The 18,707-nt window shown below is 54.1% G+C and overlaps 1 protein-coding gene across 1 annotated transcript in view; it reads left to right on the forward strand.

Moving 5' to 3' along the window:
* ctsc (cathepsin C) overlaps window positions 1–18,264 on the forward strand; it is a 30,666-nt gene extending 12,402 nt beyond the window's left edge. Inside the window, exons 5-7 of the mRNA XM_078221813.1 lie at window positions 9,803–9,921; window positions 13,722–13,853; window positions 15,597–18,264. Of these exons, the coding sequence (XP_078077939.1) occupies window positions 9,803–9,921; window positions 13,722–13,853; window positions 15,597–16,099 (754 nt within the window). The 3' untranslated portion in view covers window positions 16,100–18,264. The remainder of the gene's footprint in view (window positions 1–9,802; window positions 9,922–13,721; window positions 13,854–15,596) is intronic.
* The last annotated feature ends 443 nt before the right edge of the window (window positions 18,265–18,707 follow it).

Below are 18,707 nucleotides of genomic sequence, written 5' to 3' on the forward strand. Positions count from 1 at the left end.
CCTCGGTCCCTCCCCTCCCTACCCCCCCCCCTCGGTCCCTCCCTCCCTACCCCCCCCTCGGTCCCTCCCTCCCTCCCCCCCCCCCCTCGGTCCCTCCCTCCCCCCTCCCCCCTCGGTCCCTCCCTCCCTCCCCCTCCCTCCCCCCCCCCCTCGGTCCCTCCCTCCCCCCCCCCCCTCGGTCCCTCCCTCCCCCCCCCCCCTCGGTCCCTCCCTCCCCGCCCCCCCTCGGTCCCTCCCTCCCCGCCCCCCCCTCGGTCCCTCCCTCCCCCCCCCTCGGTCCCTCCCCCCCCCCCCCTCGGTCCTCCCCCCCCCCCCCTCTCGGTCCCTCCCTTCCCCCCCCCCCTCCCCTCGGTCCCTCCCCCACCCCCCCCCCTCGGTCCCTCCCTCACCCCCCCCCCTCGGTCCCTCCCCCCCCCCCCCCTCGGTCCCTCCCCCCCCCCCCCCCTCGGTCCCTCCCCCCCCCCCCCTCGGTCCCTCCCCCCCCCCCCCCCCTCGGTCCCTCCCTCACCCCCCCCCCCCTCGGTCCCTCCCTCACCCCCCCCCCCCGGTCCCACCCTCCCTCCCCCCCCCTCGGTCCCTCCTCCCTCCCTCACCCCCCCCCGGTCCCACCCTCCCTCCCCCCCCTCGGTCCCTCCTCCCTCCCTCCCCCCCCCTCGGTCCCTCCCTCCTCCCCCCCCCCCCTCTCGGTCCCTCCCTCCCTCCCCCCCTCTCGGTCCCTCCCTCCCTCCCCCCATCTCGGTCCCTCCCTCCCCCCCCCCCCCCCTCGGTCCCTCCCTCCCTCCCCCCCCCCCCCTCGGTCCCTCCCCCCCCCCCCCCTCCCCCCCCTCAGTCCCTCCCCCCCCCCTCGGTCCCTCCCCCCCCCCCCCTCGGTCCCTCCCCCCCCCCTCGGTCCCTCCCTCCCCCCCCCCCCCCCCCCCTCGGTCCCTCCCTCCCCCCCCCCCCTCGGTCCCTCCCTCCCCCCCCCCCCCCCCCGGTCCCTCCCTCCCTTCCCCCCCCCCCCCGGATCCGTCCCCCCCCCCCCCTCGGTCCCTCCCCCCCCCCCCTCTCGGTCCCTCCCCCCCCCTTCTCGGTCCCTCCCTCCCTCCCCCCCCCCCTCGGTCCCTCCCTCCCTCCCCCCGCCCCCCTCGGTCCCTCCCTCCACCCCCCCCCCCCCGGTCCCTCCCTCCCCCCCCCCCCTCGGTCCCTCCCTCCCCCCCCCCCCCCTCTCGGTCCCCCCCCCCCCCCCCTCTCGGTCCCTCCCTCCCTCCCCCCCCCCCTCGGTCCCTCCCTCCTCCCCCCCCCCCCCTCGGTCCTCCCTCCCTCCCCCCGCCCCCCTCGGTCCCTCCCTCCACCCCCCCCCCCCCCCCCAGGTCCCTCCCTCCCCCCCCCCCCCCTCGGTCCCTCCCTCTCCCCCCCCCCCCCCTCGGTCCCTCCCTCCCCCCCCTCTCGGTCCCTCCCTCCCTCCCCCCCCCCTCGGTCCCTCCCTCCCCCCCCCCCCCCCTCGGTCCCTCCCTCCCTCCCCCCCGCCCCCCTCGGTCCCTCCCTCCACCCCCCCCCCCCCGGTCCCTCCCTCCCCCCCCCCCCCCCTCGGTCCCTCCCTCCCCCCCCCCCCCTCTCGGTCCCTCCCTCCCCCCCCCCCTCTCGGTCCCTCCCTCTCCCCCCCCCCCCCCTCGGTCCCTCCAGTCCCTCCCTCTGTTCCCCCCTCCCCCCGATCCCTCCCTCCTTCCCCCCTCCCCCCCGATCCCTCCCCCCCCCCCCTCGGTCCCTCCCCCCCCGTCGGTCCCTCTCCCACCCCCCCCCTCGGTCCCTCTCCCCCCCCCCCCCTTTGGTCCCTCTCCTCCCCCCTCCCTCCCCGTCGGTCCCTCCCTCCCCCTCGGTCCCTCCCCCCCCTCGGTCCCTCCCCCCCCTCGGTTCCCCCCCCCCCCCCCCCTGTCCCCTCCCCCCCCCACTCGGTCCCCCCCCCCCCCTCGGTCCCTCCCCCCCCCCCCCCCTCGGTCCCTCCCTCCCCCCCCCCCCCCCCGGTCCCTCCCTCCCCCCCCCCCCCCCCCTCGGTCCCTCCCTCACTCCCCCCCCCCCCCTCGGTCCCTCCCTCCCCCCCCCCCTCTCGGTCCCTCCCTCTCCTCCCTCCCCCTCGGTCCCTCCAGTCCCTCCCTCTGTTCCCCCCTCCCCCCGATCCCTCCCTCCTTCCCCCCTCCCCCCCGATCCCTCCCCCCCCCCCTCGGTCCCTCCCTCACCCCCCCCCGGTCCCTCCCTCCCTCCTCCCCCCCCCCCCCGGTCCCTCCCTCCCCCCCCCTCGGTCCCTCCCTCCCCCCCCCCCTCTCGGTCCCTCCCTCTCCCCCCTCCCCCTCGGTCCCTCCAGTCCCTCCCTCTGTTCCCCCCTCCCCCCGATCCCTCCCTCCTTCCCCCCTCCCCCCCCCCCTCGGTCCCTCCCCCCCGTCGGTCCCTCTCCCACCCCCCCCCCTCGGTCCCTCTCCCCCCCCCCCCCCCCCTTTGGTCCCTCTCCTCCCCCCTCCCTCCCCGTCGGTCCCTCCCTCCCCGTCGGTCCCTCCCTCCCCGTCGGTCCCTCCCCCCCTCGGTCCCTCCCCCCCCTTGGTCCCCCCCCCCCCCCGGTCCCCCCCTCCCCCACTCGGTCCCCCCCCCCCCCCTCGGTCCCTCCCCCCCCCCCCTCGGTCCCTCCCCCCCCCCCCCCCCCCTCGGTCCCTCCCCCCCCCCCCCCCCCTCGGTCCCTCCCTCCCTCCCCCCCCCCCTCGGTCCCTCCCTCCCTCCCCCCCCCCTCGGTCCCTCCCTCACTCCCCCCCCCCCCCCCCCCCCTCGATCCTCCCTCACTCCCCCCCTCCCCCCCTCCCTCCCCCCCCCCTCGGTCCCTCCCTCCCCCCCCCCCTCGGTCCCTCCCTCCCCCCCCCCCTCGGTCCCTCCCTCCCCCCCCCCCCCCTCGGTCCCTCCCTCCCCCCCCCCCCCCCCCCCTCGGTCCCTCCCTCCCCCCCCCCCCCTCGGTCCCTCCCCCCCCCCCTCGGTCCCTCCCTCCCTCCCCCCACCCTCGGTCCCCTCCCTCCCTCCCTCCCCCCCCCTCGGTCCCTCCCTCCCCCCCCCCCCCTCGGTCCCTCCCCCTCCCCCCCCCCCTCGGTCCCTCCCTCCCCCTCCCCCCCCCCCCCCCCCTCGGTCCCTCCCTCCCCCTCCCCCTCCCCCCACCCCCCCTCGGTCCCTCCCTCCCCCCCCCCCCCTCGGTCCCTCCCTCCCCCTCCCCCCTCGGTCCCTCCCTCCCCCCCCTCGGTCCCTCCCTCCCCCCCCTCGGTCCCTCCCTCCCCCCCCCCCTCGGTCCCTCCCTACCCCCCCTCCCCCCCCCCCCCTCAGTCCCTCGGTCCCTCCCCCCCCCCCTCGGTCCCTCCCTCCCCCCCCCCCCCCCTCGGTCCCTCCCTCCCCCCCCCCCCCTCGGTCCCTCCCTCCCCCCCCTCGGTCCCTCCCTCCCCCTCCCCCCCTCGGTCCCTCCCCCCCCCCCTCGGTCCCTCCCTCCCTCCCCCCCCCCCTCGGTCCCTCCCTCCCTCCCTCCCCCCCCCTCGGTCCCTCCCTCCCCCCCCCCCCCCTCGGTCCCTCCCCCTCCCCCCCCCCTCGGTCCCCCCCCCCCCCTCGGTCCCTCCCTCCCCCTCCCCCCCCCCCTCCCTCGGTCCCTCCCTCCCTCCCCCCCCCCCCCTCGGTCCCTCCCTCCCTCTCCCCCCCCCCCCCCTCGGTCCCTCCCTCCCTCTCCCCCCCCCCCCTCGGTCCCTCCCTCCCTTCCCCCCCCCCCTCGGTCCCTCCCTCCCTCCCCCCCCCCTCGGTCCCTCCCTCCCTTCCCCCCCCCTCGGTCCCTCCCTCCCTCTCCCCCCCCCCCCTCGGTCCCTCCCTCCCTCTCCCCCCCCCCTCGGTCTCTCCCCCCCCCCCCCCCCCCTCGGTCCCTCCCTCCCTCCCCCCCCCCCCCTCGGTCCCTCCCTCCCCCCGCCCCCCCTCGGTCCCTCCCCCCCCCCCCCTCAGTCCCTCCCTCCCCCCCTCTGTCCCTCCCTCCCCCCCCCCCTCGGTCCCTCCCTCCCTCCCCCCCCCCCCTCGGTCCCTCCCTCCCCCCCCCCCCCTCGGTCCCTCCCTCCCCCCCCCCCCTCGGTCCCTCCCTCCCTCCCCCTCCCTCCCCCCCCCCCTCGGTCCCTCCCTCCCCCCCCCCCCTCGGTCCCTCCCTCCCCCCCCCCCTCGGTCCCTCCCTCTCCCCCCCCTCGGTCCCTCCCTCCCCCCCCCCTCGGTCTCTCCCCCCCCCCCCCCCCCCTCGGTCCCTCCCTCCCTCCCCCCCCCCCCCTCGGTCCCTCCCTCCCCCGCCCCCCCCTCGGTCCCTCCCTCCCCCCCCCCCCCCCCCTCGGTCCCTCCTCCCCCCCCCCTCGGTCCCTCCCTCCCCCCCCCCTCGGTCCCTCCCTCCCTCCCCCCCCCCCCTCGGTCCCTCCCTCCCTCCCCCCCCCCCCCTCGGTCCCTCCCTCCCCCCCCCCCCCCTCGGTCCCTCCCTCCCCCCCCCCCCCTCGGTCCCTCCCTCCCTCCCCCCCCCCTCGGTCCCTCCCTCTCTCCCCCCCCCCCCCCTCGGTCCCTCCCTCCCTCTCCCCCCCCCCCCTCGGTCCCTCCCTCCCTCTCCCCCCCCCCCCCTCGGTCCCTCCCTCCCCCCCCCCCCCTCGGTCCCTCCCTCCCTCCCCCCCCCCCCCTCGGTCCCTCCCTCCCTCCCCCCCCCCCCCCCCCTCGGTCCCTCCCTCCCTCTCCCCCCCCCCCCCCTCGGTCCCTCCCTCCCTCTCCCCCCCCCCCCTCGGTCTCTCCCCCCCCCCCCCCTCGGTCCCTCCCTCCCTCCCCCCCCCCCCCCCCCTCGGTCCCTCCCTCCCCCCGCCCCCCCTCGGTCCCTCCCTCCCCCCGCCCCCCCCTCGGTCCCTCCCCCCCCCCCCCCCTCAGTCCCTCCCTCCCCCCCCCCTCGGTCCCTCCCTCCCTACCCCCCCCCCCTCGGTCCCTCCCTCCCTACCCCCCCCCCCTCGGTCCCTCCCTCCCCCCCCCCCTCGGTCCCTCCCTCCCCCCCCCCCCTCGGTCCCTCCCTCCCTCCCCCTCGGTCCCTCCCTCCCCCCCCCCCTCGGTCCCTCCCTCTCCCCCCCCCTCGGTCCCTCCCTCTCCCCCCCCTCGGTCCCTCCCTCCTCCCCCCCTCGGTCCCTCCCTCCTCCCCCCCTCGGTCCCTCCCTCCTCCCCCCCTCGGTCCCTCCCTCCTCCCCCCTCGGTCCCTCCCTCCTCCCCCCTCGGTCCCTCCCTCCCCCTCCCCCCCTCGGTCCCTCCTCCCTCCCCCCCCCCCTCGGTGTCTCCCTCCCCCCCCCCCTCGGTCCCTGTCCCTCCCTCCCCCTCCCCCCCCCCCCCCCTCGGTCCCTCCCTCCCCCCCCCCCCCCTCGGTCCCTCCTCCCCCCCCCCCCCCCCCTCGGTCCCTCCCTCCCCCCCCCCCTCGGTCCCTCCCTCCCCCCCCCCCCCTCGGTCCCTCCCTCCCCCCCCCCCCCCTCGGTCCCTCCCCCCCCCCCCCCTCGGTCCCTCCCCCCCCCCCCCTCGGTCCGTCCCTCCCCCCCCCCCCCCCTCGGTCCCTCCCTCCCCCTCCTCTCGGTCCCTCCCTCCCTCCCCCCCCCTCGGTCCCTCCCTCCCTCCCCCCACCCCCCCCCTCGGTCCCCTCCCCCCCTCCCTCCCCCCCCCCCTCGGTCCCTCCCTCCCCCCCCCCCTCGGTCCCTCCCTCCCCCCCCCCTCGGTCCCTCCCTCTCCCCCCCCCCCCCCCCCTCTCGGTCCCTCCAGTCCCTCCCTCTGTTCCCCCCTCCCCTCCGATCCCTCCCTCCTTCCCCCCCCTCCCCCCCGATCCCTCCCCCCCCCCCCCCTCGGTCCCTCCCTCCCCGTCGGTCCCTCTCCCACCCCCCCCCCCTCGGTCCCTCTCCTCCCCCCTCCCTCCCCGTCGGTCCCTCGATCCCTCCCTCCCCGTCGGTCCCTTCCTCCCCCTCCGTCCCTCGATCCCTCCCTCCCCCCCCCCCCCCCTCGGTCCCTCCCCCCCCCCCCCCCCCCCCGATTGGTCCCTTCCCCCCTCGGTCGATCCTTCCACGCCTCCCCCCCCCCCCCCCTCGGTCTGTCCCTCCCCGCCCACTCCCCCCTCGGTCGGTCCCTCCCCGCCCCCTCCCTCTCTCTCTCTTCCAATCTAATCTATTTTGCATGTTGACGTGGTCTCTGTTTCAGACATTTAGTTGGATGTACATTCCATAGCCTGCCAACTCTCATTTTAAAAGAAAACTGCATTAAATCTGCTACTTTGAATCCTGTTTGGGGCGATTACGTCTCTACCCCCAATCGCTCTCTTTCAAACTTGTTTTCATGCAGGACAGCACCCTTTTTGATCTGTGCTGGAACATCTTTTTTTGATCATGGATCCCAAAACTGCACTGTGGCCTTCGTTGTATGTAAATTAACCATTGTTGCTGCAAAAAAGGGATATTTAGTCGATGCTTTTCATCTTGCACTCATCAGGACTGATATGAAAATACAATATTTCAAACAGTGACAGTTTATTTTGCGTGGGGAATGTCTGGATTGGTTGGTAAGCTGGCTCTGGTCAAGGTATTGCTGTGGTAAATACACCAGAAAGAACGTCAGAATGCAACTTCTAATTTTAGATATAATTCTGCCATTGGACAGCACTTTCTGAACAATGCTGAGTGTGCTAAGTGTTACACCAATAACAAATTTTCATTTAGTCAGGCTTGTAATGTGGCTTGCGTTTTGCTAGCAGCTACATATATTCATATATATGCATTTTCTTAATTAAACACGACTGGGGTGCAAGAGTTTCCTGGAATATTTGTTTTGGCAATGTCTTGACCAATTAATTGACTTTTCAGAAAAAAATCAGCACTCTTTTCTCATAGTGTGAACTGTTGCTCCCTTTTGAAATTTGGCATTCTAGCTTCTGTTCTGATGCGTGGAAGACCAAAAACTTTGTTGGCTTGACACTCCTCAAAACTCATTATGACATCACTTTTATACCCTATTTCTCATAAAACCCACTATTCCGTTAACTTTTCTACTGCCTTTCTTGTGCATTTTTAGTGTCTTACAAACCTAAGTCCCTAAATCCCTCTTTCCGTTCTTTCCCTCATTCAGTATTTTTGCGCTGTACTCCTTTGCATTTACTGACATTACAGGAATACAATGCTGCTTGAGGAAGAGACCTTGCAAATATTTTGGAACTTTTGTTCCTATCTCTCTGTTTACTCCCTCCTTATCTCAGTTATTGGATAATTTAAATACTGCAGTGATTTTATTTTTACTCTCCTCCCAGTCCCAAGTGTATAACAATCATTTTCTGTGTGGAAACTGGTCTCATTGCTTCTTGTTTAAACCTTTATTAATCTCATTCCTCTCCACAGCATGTCTCCCCCTCTTCAATATTGGTATCCTCCAGTATTCTGTCCCTTCTCATAAAGAAAGACATGTACTTCACCACCTTGATTTTCCAAAATGCTATACAGACAATTGAAATATTTTGGAAGCCTAGCCACAATTGTAATGTATGACCCAATATCTTTGTTTTCTGCGCCCTCTTAATTTCGAGCCTAACTTCTGTTGGAAGCAATTATAAGGCAAGGATAGATAGATAAATGTTTGAACAGTAAAGGAATTAAGGGTTATGGGGAGTGGGCGGGTAAGTGGAGCTGAGTCCACAAATATATCAGCCATGATCTTATTGAATGGCGGAGCAGGCTCGAGGGGCCAGATGGCCTACTCCTCCTAATTCTTATGTTCTTATATCACAGGGTGATGTATATTTATTAACATTCATTGCCTAGTTCATTTTCCACTGAGCATTGCAATCCATGCACTTCATCTTATTCTTTTAAAGCAGCTAATTTTCCCTTATTGGCTAAGGCAGCACCTCATTCTTTTGTGCTTAAAACAGGTCAATTAGAGTTTTGTTCTTTCCTTTACTTTATTTGCAAAATTCATTCTGTACATCTATCTCTCTCATTTCTACCTTTTTTACTGCTTTTATTTCATTCCTCCTTCCCCACCCCTGCCACTTCCTATCTAGTTTAAATGACCCTTCACTCTGCAATTTTTTGATCCTTTCCTATTTAGTTTTCATTGCCGCCTTCCCCAGAGCTAGTGCCAATGCCCCATAAAACCAAATCCATCATCATGACACCACTGCTATAGTCATGTTGAACTTTCTAACCATCCTTATTCAAGCACATGGTTGGAGGAGCACATATTACCCTAAGATTGCACCTACGCCTGATTTTGAAATTCAGTTGCAAGGCTTCAGATTAATCTTTTTGATATAACCGAATATAAGGTGGACCATGACTGGCTGACTGTTCTCTCTTTTTTTTTCTAGACTTTTTGCAAAACTCTTAATCACAGCACTGTTAATCTGGACTCAAGTAGCATCCAGATGCCAAGCTATTGAGTCTCTCTAATATTCTGCCTGTCTGTTTTGTCTTTTAATCTAGATTCTAAAACTTGACATCTCTGAGGTGCTCCTTCCTATGCCATTTGGTTCTTGCATTAACCCTGACTGTTAAGTGATTCCTCTTTTCTGAAGTCTTTTCCACGTTCCAATTTACCCCCTACCATTGGTTCAGGGATGTGGGCATTGCTGGCTAGGCCAGCATTCATTGCCCATCCTAGTTGCCTTTGAGAAGGTGGTGATTTGCTGCTTTCTTGAAACACTGCAGTCCATGTGGTGTAGGTACACCCACAGTGGTGTTAGGGAGGGAGTTCCAGAGCATTAACCCAGTGACAATGAAGGACCGGTGATATAGAACAAAGAAAATTACAGCACAGGAACAGGCCCTTCGGCCCTCCAAGCCTGCACCGACCATGCTGCCAGACTGAACTAAAACCCCCTGCCCTTCCGGGGACCATATCCCTCTATTCCCATCCTATTTAAGTATTTGTCACTTAAAAGTCACTACCGCTTCCACTACCTCCCCCAGCAACAAGTTAAAGGCACCCACTACTCTGTAAAAGATCTGCCTCGTATATCTCCTTTAAACCTTGCCCCCTAGTAATTGACTCTTCCACCCTGGGAAAAAGCTTCTGACTATATTTCTGAGTCAGATGGTGAGGAACTTAGAGGGGACATTGAAGTCCTCTCTGTGCCCTCGCCACATTCAGTGCTTCCTCCAAATGATTTTCAACATGGAATACAGATTTATCTGAGGGGGGTTTGTGGCAATTGGCAGGAGGTTCACTCGCCCATGTTTGACCCAATCCCATGAGAGTTTGAGGCCTGCAATGGATGCTGTGGACTCCCAGGGCAACTCCCTCTTGACTGTATGCCACTGTGCTGCCACCCCTGCTGGGTCTGACCTGCTGGTGGGACAGGGACATTATCTGTAAGGTTTGATTCCATGAGTACGACTCAGGCTGCTGCTTGACTAGTCTGTGAGGCAACTCTCCCAGTTTTGGAACAAGCCCCCAGATTTTAGTAAGGAGGACTTTGCAGAGCTGGCTTTGCCATCATCAGTTCCAGTGCCCAGGTTGATGCTGAGTGGTCTATCTGGTTTCATTTCTGTAGATTTCATAACAGTTTGTTACAACTGAGTGGCTTGCTAGGCCATTTCAGAGGGCACTTAAGAGACAACCACTCCCTAGTGTCATAGAAAAATAATTTAAATCATTTTGTTTGGGTTAAGATAATTACAATACTGTTTACCTTGGGCACAAAATTACGATTTCAATTAAATAATTTTGAATTGTAAGTAGAGGGTAAAGCATAATACTTTAATTCAAGACTGCTGAATAATAAATATATATTTAATAGACGTCCAAGACCTATGCTGGTGTCAGAGGAGATGGATAAACTTGCAGCGTCTTTGCCAGAATCCTGGGATTGGCGGAATGTTGCTGGTGTGAACTATGTTAGCCCTGTGCGGAATCAAGGTACAGTCCATTCTACTTTGAGCGTAACTTGTCACATTTTAATAAATCTTTTTTAAAAAGTCTGAAGTGTCCAATTGCTTAAAGGTACAATATTTCAAAATGTGACTTGAACACTTTGCCAACTGGAAAACAATGGATCCCTTGCAGCATATTCAGTGGTGGGCTCCAATGTTTCTCCAAAACTATACTGAGATTTGCAACACTCCATACCAGGAAAAGGATTAACACTGCAACTTCCTATCTAGACAGGAAACTCCGAATGTGGTTAATGGAGAGATTTAAAAATTAAACTTGCATTTATATTGCGATGACCATTAAACAGGCATGTATGGTTTTGTATATATAACAGATTCGCTTTTGTGTTGTTTAAAGGAGTAAAGCATTTCAAACATAGCACCGTGGGATTTTTAATATCCAGGGGTAGGTGTTTGGGCTTCTGAGGGACAGCATCTGATTTCAAAAGGCATGGCTTGGCTAAATTCATTCTAGCTGCTAGGCAATCTGGAATTTGTCTCTGCTTAACCATAGAATTCTATCATAGAATCCCTATGATGCAGAAGGAGGCCATTCAGCCCATCCAGTCTGCACCAACTCTCCAAAAGAGCATCTTACCCAGGCAAAAATGTAAGAAATTCTCCATAAGGTAGGTTGACTTTCAGTGCAGACAGTTCGGAACAAATACCCAATTAAAGTACACAGCTAGAATGGTAGTGTCCTGCAACTTGCTGCAAGTGACTCATAATTTATTGAGAATTCCAAATGCAGCTTTCACTCTATACAGCAAGAAGCCTAATTTTGGGAGAAGGTAATTACTGGAAGATTATTCCAAGTGAAAATTATTTGGTCGATGTGGATCTGAGTCTGCAAGTAAATTGAAGCAACCCATTCCAAAACTCTTATTTTTGCTGAGCAATGTGGAGATAACTGAAGATTGAAGGTCTGTTTACCATTCTTAGAATTTTGAGGCTGTTGACTAACTCTGTGGCTAGCTGTGTCAGTCTTTGTATATTGTGCACAGTGGTTAGTACTGCTACCTCACAGCGCCAGGGACCCGGGTTCGATTCCAGCCTCTGGTGACTGTATGGAGTCTGCATGGGATTCCTCTGGATGCTCCAGTTTCCTCCCACACTCCAAAGATGTGCAGGTTGGGTGGATTGACCATTAGTGTCAGGGGGATTAGCAGGGTAAATACTTGGGGCTACGGGGATAGGGTCTGGGTGGGATTGTTGTCGGTGCAGGCTCGATGGGCTGAATGGCCTCTTTCTGCACTGTAGGGATTGTATGATTCTAAGTCATTGCAGAAATAGCAGCTTGGCATCTGAATAAGACTTCCAAGCTTGTGAATCCAGTTACCCATTTGCATGCCGTTTACCCCCCTCTTTTTTAAAAGCATGTCATCCTTCCAAAGGACATTAGGAGGATCTTCCTGCACCAACCCTATGGCAGAGCTAAGTCCCCTGGCTTATAGGTCAAGCCATGCCTGTCTATGTGATATACTTCATCCATCCTCCTTGATTTTTCTCAAATACTGACATGTAACTTCTGCAAAACAAAAGTGCTGCTTTATATGGCACTGGTTCCAAACAAAATTAAATCTCAGAAATGTAAAAAGCTGTTAGAAATTATCATCTAGGGCTTTCTATGCCTAGCTCTTCGTCAAGAAAACCCAAAGAGTTATTTTCAATGAGAGTTGACCATTGATCTCTAAATGACTCATACATTGTGAAATTTAATTTGGATTCTGCTATAAAGGTAGAAATACATGTTTGTAGAAAGGGTTGTACATGTGGGCATAGTCGATTCTTTTTTAATTCAATTGATTAGATCCAACAGTTGACCCTGGCATTCCATTGAACAATGATGCAGTAATTCAACTTACTGCCCTTAAGTCTCAGACTGACTTCAACCCAGACTGATGTGAAAATCTGCAACCCTGGTTTATAGACGCTCACAATCTAGTTTCTCATGGGAATGGGTCCACATCGCAAAATTATCTAGATTTTACTATCGGGGAATATTATCTAATGGGTGAATAACCAGTTTGATGTGGACAGTAGAGGAACATCCCTCACCTTTCGTTTTGACACACAAAACTAGCTGTGGGTGCTAAATGCAAAGAAGACCTAATCTGAGATTCTTGCCCTGGCGATGTTTGTTTCGGGTGGCAAAGAAATAATTATTGGGCACATTTTACTGTTTTTGTTGCTAATATTTATTCCTTGTCAATATGTATGGTATTGTTACTTTTGGATTTCTGCAATAATAGTAAAAAGTGCATTTTGAGCTTGTCCTAACGGGGCAAAGAATTGAATTGGGATTTCCCATTGCTATTTGCCCATGTTAGATTAATGAAAATTGTTAAGGGATCATAAGTGTGTTTTGTCAAAGCTGTGGTTAACAATGTGGAATTACTTTTAGCAAAGTACATTTTTTTTTCGGTTTGCAATGGTTTTTGGAATCAGTCTGAATTTTCCAAGCATATTTCATGGACCATTTGTTTTAATAGTATGGTGCTTGCAGAATATCCAATACATTCTTAGAAGGAATGTGGATGTAAAGAAATGAGGCAGTTCATTCAATAATAAACCTGTCAAGCTTTTGAGGGAGGGAAGATTGAATTACCTTTCCAGTTGCTCTTGACTTTGCTTTCCATCAAGAGGGGCAAGTCAATTGTTAGATTCTTGACCATTAATCCTGCAGTTCTTTGACTATTGGCGCCACAACGCCAGACATTCCTGCTATCATTTGATTTTCTTTTTAGTAGATTGTGTCTCAAACTGGAATATCATAAGGAATTGATATAGGCCATGGCACTGTTCCTTGAAACTTTTTTATTTGTGGATCTCGTTTATTTGAACTTGGGGAGGAGAGCAGATTTTTCAGGAGACCCATAGTAATTGCAGCTAAGTATGGCTTCTCATCTGTGGGTTTGTACTACTTAGTTTGTTGGACTTTATTTTCTGTAAATGTGAAACCAGGCTAACCTTTTGTTTAAAGTCATAGAATCCCAACAGTGCAGAAGAAGCCATTCGACCCATTGAATCTACACTGACTCTGACTCACCCAGGCCCTATCCCTGTAACCTCTCACATTTACCACGGCTAATCCATCTCACCTCAACATCTTGGGACACTAAGGAGCACTTTAGCTCGGCCAGTCCACCTAACCTGTACATCTTTGGTTTGTGGTGGTGGGGGGAGGGGGGGGGGAGCACCTGGAGGAAACCCACGCACATGCGGGAGGGTGTGCAACTCCACACAGACAGACACACCTGAGGCTGCAATTGAATCTGGGTCCCTGGAGCTGAGGCAGCAGTGCTAACCATTGTGCCACCATACTGCCTTCGGGAATTGGTAACCTATATGATCTGCTTTTAGTGGGGGTGTATTGGGGCATTAAATTCAACTGCTTCTCAACTTGGCAAAATCTTGTGGCTTTGTTGTTGTTTGATTTTAAAATTATTTGGAATGAAAGTTTACCCAATTCCGCCAATAGTCCTTTGTGAATCCACATTTAATGAAGTTGTCTGCAGCTATTCCTAAAGCTGTCCTTGGATATTCAGGCCCGATTGTTTCTTTCAAAGGTGGTATCTAAGCCACAGCTACCTGAGTGATAGGGTAATTGAGCTATAATCGAATCAATGTACCAGTCTAAGGTACGATAGTTGAGTGCACATGCAAAGTGTCCCTTTTTTTAAACTTTGATCGGTCTTAATTTTACAGTATATGTTGTTTGAACAAAATGTTTTTCTTTGGTTTATTGTTCCGTTTGACCCATCTGTCTCTTTCTGATTGCTGCAGGCAGTTGTGGCAGTTGCTATTCCTTTTCTTCCATGGGGATGCTTGAAGCACGCATTCGTATTCAGACGAACAACACACAGACTCCAATCCTTAGCACACAGCAGATAGTTTCCTGCAGTCAGTATTCTCAAGGTAATTGATTAAAACCAATATTGCTGGCTCACTGATATTTTTTTAGAATCCCTACAGTGCAGAAGGAGGCCATTCGGCCCATCGAGTCTGTACTGACCACAAGCTATGGCATATTCTCTTCCATCAAGCCAGGGTGAGGTATCTAAATGGATACAAAATTGGCTTCTTGACAGAAGCCAGAGAGTGGTTGTAGAGAATTGTTTTTCAAACTGGAGGTCTGTGACCAGCGGTGTGCCTCAGGGATCAGTGCTGGGTCCACTGTTATTTGTCATTTATATTATTGATTTGGATGAGAATATAGGGGGCATGGTTAGTAAGTTTGCAGATGACACCAAGATTGGTGGCATAGTGAACAGTGAAGAAAGTTATCTCCAATTGCAACAGGATCTTGATCAATTGGGCCAGTGGGCTGACGAATGGCAGATGGAGTTTAATTTGGACAAATGCGAGGTGATGCATTTTGGTAGATTGAACCAGGGCAGGACTTACTCAGTTAATGGTCGGGCGTTGGGGAGAGTTACAGAACAAAGAGATCTAGGGGTACATGTTCATAGCTCCTTGAAAGCGGAGTCACAGGTGGACAGAGTGGTGAAGAAGTCATACGGCATGCTTGGTTTCATCAGTCAGAACATTGAATACAGGAGTTGGGACGTCTTGTTAAAGTTGTACAAGACATTGGTAAGGCCACACTTTGAATACTGTGCAATTCTGGTCACCCTATTATAGAAAGGATATTTTTAGACTAGAAAGAGTGCAGAAAAGATTTACTAGGATGCTACCGAGACTTGATGGATTGTGTTATAAGGAGAGGCTGAATAGACTGGGACTTTTTTCTCTGGAGCGTAGGAGGCTGAGGGGTGACCTGATAGAGGTCTATAAAATAATGAGGGGCATAGACAAGGTAGATAGTCAATATATTTTCCCAAAGGTAGGGGAGTTTAAAACTAGAGGGCATAGGATTAAGGTGAGAGGGGAGAGATACAGAAGTGTCCAGAGGGGCAATTTTTTCACAAAGGGTGGTGAGTATCTGGAACAAGCTGCCAGAGGTAGTAGTAGAGGCGGGTACAATTTTATCTTTTAAAAGGCATTTAGATAGTTACATGGATATGGTGGGTATAGAGGGATATGGACCAAATGCGGGCAATTGCGATTAGCTTAGGGGTTTTTTAAAAAAAAGGGCGGCATGGACAACTTGGGCCAAAGGGCCTGTTTCCATGCTGTAAACCTCTGTGACTCTATGACTCTGAGCCAGCACGAAGATTTTAAGAGTCAAAATCTTAATGCACGTTTTGGTATAATTACTTGCTGGTAGAAAAATTTGATCCTGCATGCAATAACTGTGTTAATGAGATGTTATAAGCTGTCATTCAGTAGTCAATCCAGCAATGAGTTGACTTTCCTGACCTGACTCATTTGATGTACCTGTAGGCAAAATAACCACATAATGTACCCAACTCTTGGGGGTTTTTAACTAAGGAAGTAAGGCCGCAATGGTGCTGGTAAAATAGACTACACTTTACATTGGACAATTTTACAACCTGCAATATAGATTGTATAGTTCAGCTGAGTATAATTCCAACGTGTTTCATTACAAAGACTCCTGCTGAAAGTTTGCTTTGCACAAAGGCCACTTTTCTTGGGTGGAGGCTGATCGAGGTTGTAGTTTTTATTTCACTTTAATTTTAATGCAATGTGGTGTGTCGATATGGATAATAAGCTTGGTTGTTTTTTAATCCCTTCCAGGATGTGATGGAGGATTTCCATACCTAATCGCTGGAAAGTATGCCCAAGATTTTGGTTTGGTTGAAGAACATTGCTTCCCTTATGTTGGGGTGGATACTCCTTGCACCATTAAGAAGTCTTGCTACCATTACTACATTTCTCAGTATTATTATGTGGGTGGTTTTTATGGTGCTTGCAATGAAGCAGCAATGAAACTGGAGCTAGTAAAAAATGGTCCCGTGTCGGTGGCCTTTGAAGTTTATCCTGACTTTATGGCTTACCGTGGAGGAATCTATTATCACACTGGGTTACGTGATCCATTCAACCCCTTTGAGCTTACTAATCATGCGGTTTTGCTAGTTGGCTATGGCAGTGACCCTCAAACCAAACAAAATTACTGGATAGTTAAAAATAGCTGGGGAACTGACTGGGGAGAAAATGGCTACTTCCGAATCCTTCGAGGTAGAGATGAATGTGCAATCGAAAGCATTGCTATAGTAGCCACTCCAATCCCGAAACTTTAAGGAGAATATGTATGCTTGCTGGAAGTAAAATTGAAAAAAAAAATCTGAATTTTGAATCTTGCTTTGAATCTTGGGAATCAATCTAAATTTTGCATAAATGTGCCTTTTTAAGAAATGTTTTAAAATTCAAAATGGAGATTTGTGCTGCTTGCATTTCCTTAGAACTCAGTCTTGGATGTTCTTGTTATGTGTACTCAAAAATTGAAGGTTGCAGAATTTTTGATTAACAGTGGTAATTATACTTTGGTAGAACACTGCTGTGCAACACTTGTCTTGCATTTATGGGGTGTGCAATGCTGAGTAGCTCTGTGGGATACCAAAGCTTTTTGTAATAAATCGGGTGGTTTCTGAATCTGTTTCTTGCAGTCCATTGCAGTATCGGGGGGGAATTGAGGCAATATTAGGATCTGAATGAAATTCTTGCTTTTAGAAAAAATCTTTTCAATAATCATGTCACTTGAGATGCAATTGTTGCACCGTATCTCACATGTCTGCTGGTATAGGCATAAATGCCTCATCCATGCTGTGAATGTTTTTAATAAGATTATTTTGTTATCACTTGACAATTTATGAACAATGAATGCTGACAATTGATTTAAATTTGGCAATGTCAACATTTATAAAATGGTTTTATGAATTTTCAATTTTGAGTGTCTCATTTTTTAAAAGAAGTTTTTAAATTATTTACACCTCGTGAAAATGACATGCTTCGCCTGTAACTGGGCCCTAACCAATTGTTCCTGTGCATCATGGGTACAAATTGGGGAGATTGCCCAGTTCCTGGCCTAAACCTCAGTTGAAGAGTGTGAAACCTCAAACTGTGACTATCATCTGTTTTGGAGAAATCCCATTTCTCAAACAATAATGGATAGGTTTTTTTTCCTCCAAATCTGAACTATGTACTCCTGGTTAGATATGGTGGTTGATTACCCTATTTGCTGTGAGACTTCTTCACAGTGAAAGCGTATCTGCTTCAAGAGGCACAATTGTAAATTACCTCCTATTCTTTGCCAATTAGATTGCTGAGCTTGAGTTTCCTCAATTCAACTTGGCATAGTTTATTTCTGAGAGTGGGGTTTCGATTATCATTTTTATTATAGGGATTGTTTGTAATTTTGAATATTGTTTTAGAAATTCCCTTTCACAGTAGCTTGTTTTCGTACAAGAATTAGCCCCTGAAAATTAACTTTAAACACAAGCTGAGAGTTTATAATGAAAACACTTGAGTGGGCATTATGCTCGAATGATAGAATTGAGGAATACATATGGTCATTAAATAAGTGAATTGCTTGTCCTGTTACCAGTTGTATTTATATTTTTGACCACGCAAAGTAAGAGTCAACTGAGTCTCAGTTAACTGAGACTATTGCATTACTGAACAGAAAATTGGATATCAAAGTATATTCTGTGATATACAACAAGGAATAAGGGTTCCGAGCTAGAGCATGATTATACTTGATATGACTTTTGATACGCCTTCCAAAAATGCTTGCCTTCTATTCCAAAGAGTGATTTTTTTTTTGTCCTTTGTCGTATGAGGGTATGGAGCACATTAAGGATTCATAGAATCCCACAGCAGGAGGAGGCCATTCGGCCCATGACATCTGTACTGACTCTGACAGAGTATCTTACCTAGACCCTATCCCTGCAACCCCATACATTTACCGTGGCTAATCCACCTAACCTGCACATCTGGGGACACCTAAGGGGGCGATTTACCATGGCCAATCCATTGAAACTGCACATCTTTGGACTAAGGGAGGAAACCCATGCAGACACTGGGTGAATGTGCAAACTCCACACAGTCACCCAAGGCCTGAATTGAACTCGGGTCCCTGGCACTGAGACACAGCACTACTAACTACTGTGCCACTGTGCACCCATTGTAGACATGAAACACCTCTATCTATTGCATTAGCACTCCCTGTTCCAGGGCATTTTCTCCATGAAGCACAATGCTATTTTCTCTTTCTTTGCTCACAATATATATATATATTCATAACAGAACCTACATGTGCAAAATATCAGAAAGGCCTTGACACCAGAAATCGTATACAAATTTATTTTTTATGACCTGAAGACTTGGCCAGGAGTCTGAATGTTTGAATGTGATGACTTGTTATCTCTTTGTAATAGCAATAATAAATGCGATGTATTTGAATCTAGCTGTCTCCTGAGTGATGAGAATCATTTTTTTTCTTGACTGATTTGTCAAAATTCCATTTATGAGCCCTGCTAATGTTCAAAGTGAGGCTCTCCCAGATCCCAGAAGGAAGACTTGGAACGCTAGTTCCTAACTTTATTTTTGGGATTTGGAAAAGATGTGAGAAAAGAAATGAATCCCTGTGCGGAAAGGGGTCAAATTATTCCAATAAAACATGGAGCAGTAAAGAGCAAGTAAAGTCCCCATAGTCCCAGATGACCATAGGCTGCTCTCCCCTTTTGAGGGGGAGAGCTGACTGGTGGTGATTTAACCTGAGGATCACCACATCTCGGGCGAGGGGCAAAGTTGAGAAGGCGGGACCCTCAGTAAACAGTAAAGAATAACATTTTCTCTTAACTACAATAGTGGTTACCCAGACGGTATGTCTAAATTACCCCATCCAAA

The sequence above is a fragment of the Mustelus asterias genome, chromosome 10 (genome assembly GCF_964213995.1).
Source record: "Mustelus asterias chromosome 10, sMusAst1.hap1.1, whole genome shotgun sequence".
NCBI classification, from domain to species: Eukaryota; Metazoa; Chordata; class Chondrichthyes; order Carcharhiniformes; family Triakidae; genus Mustelus; species Mustelus asterias.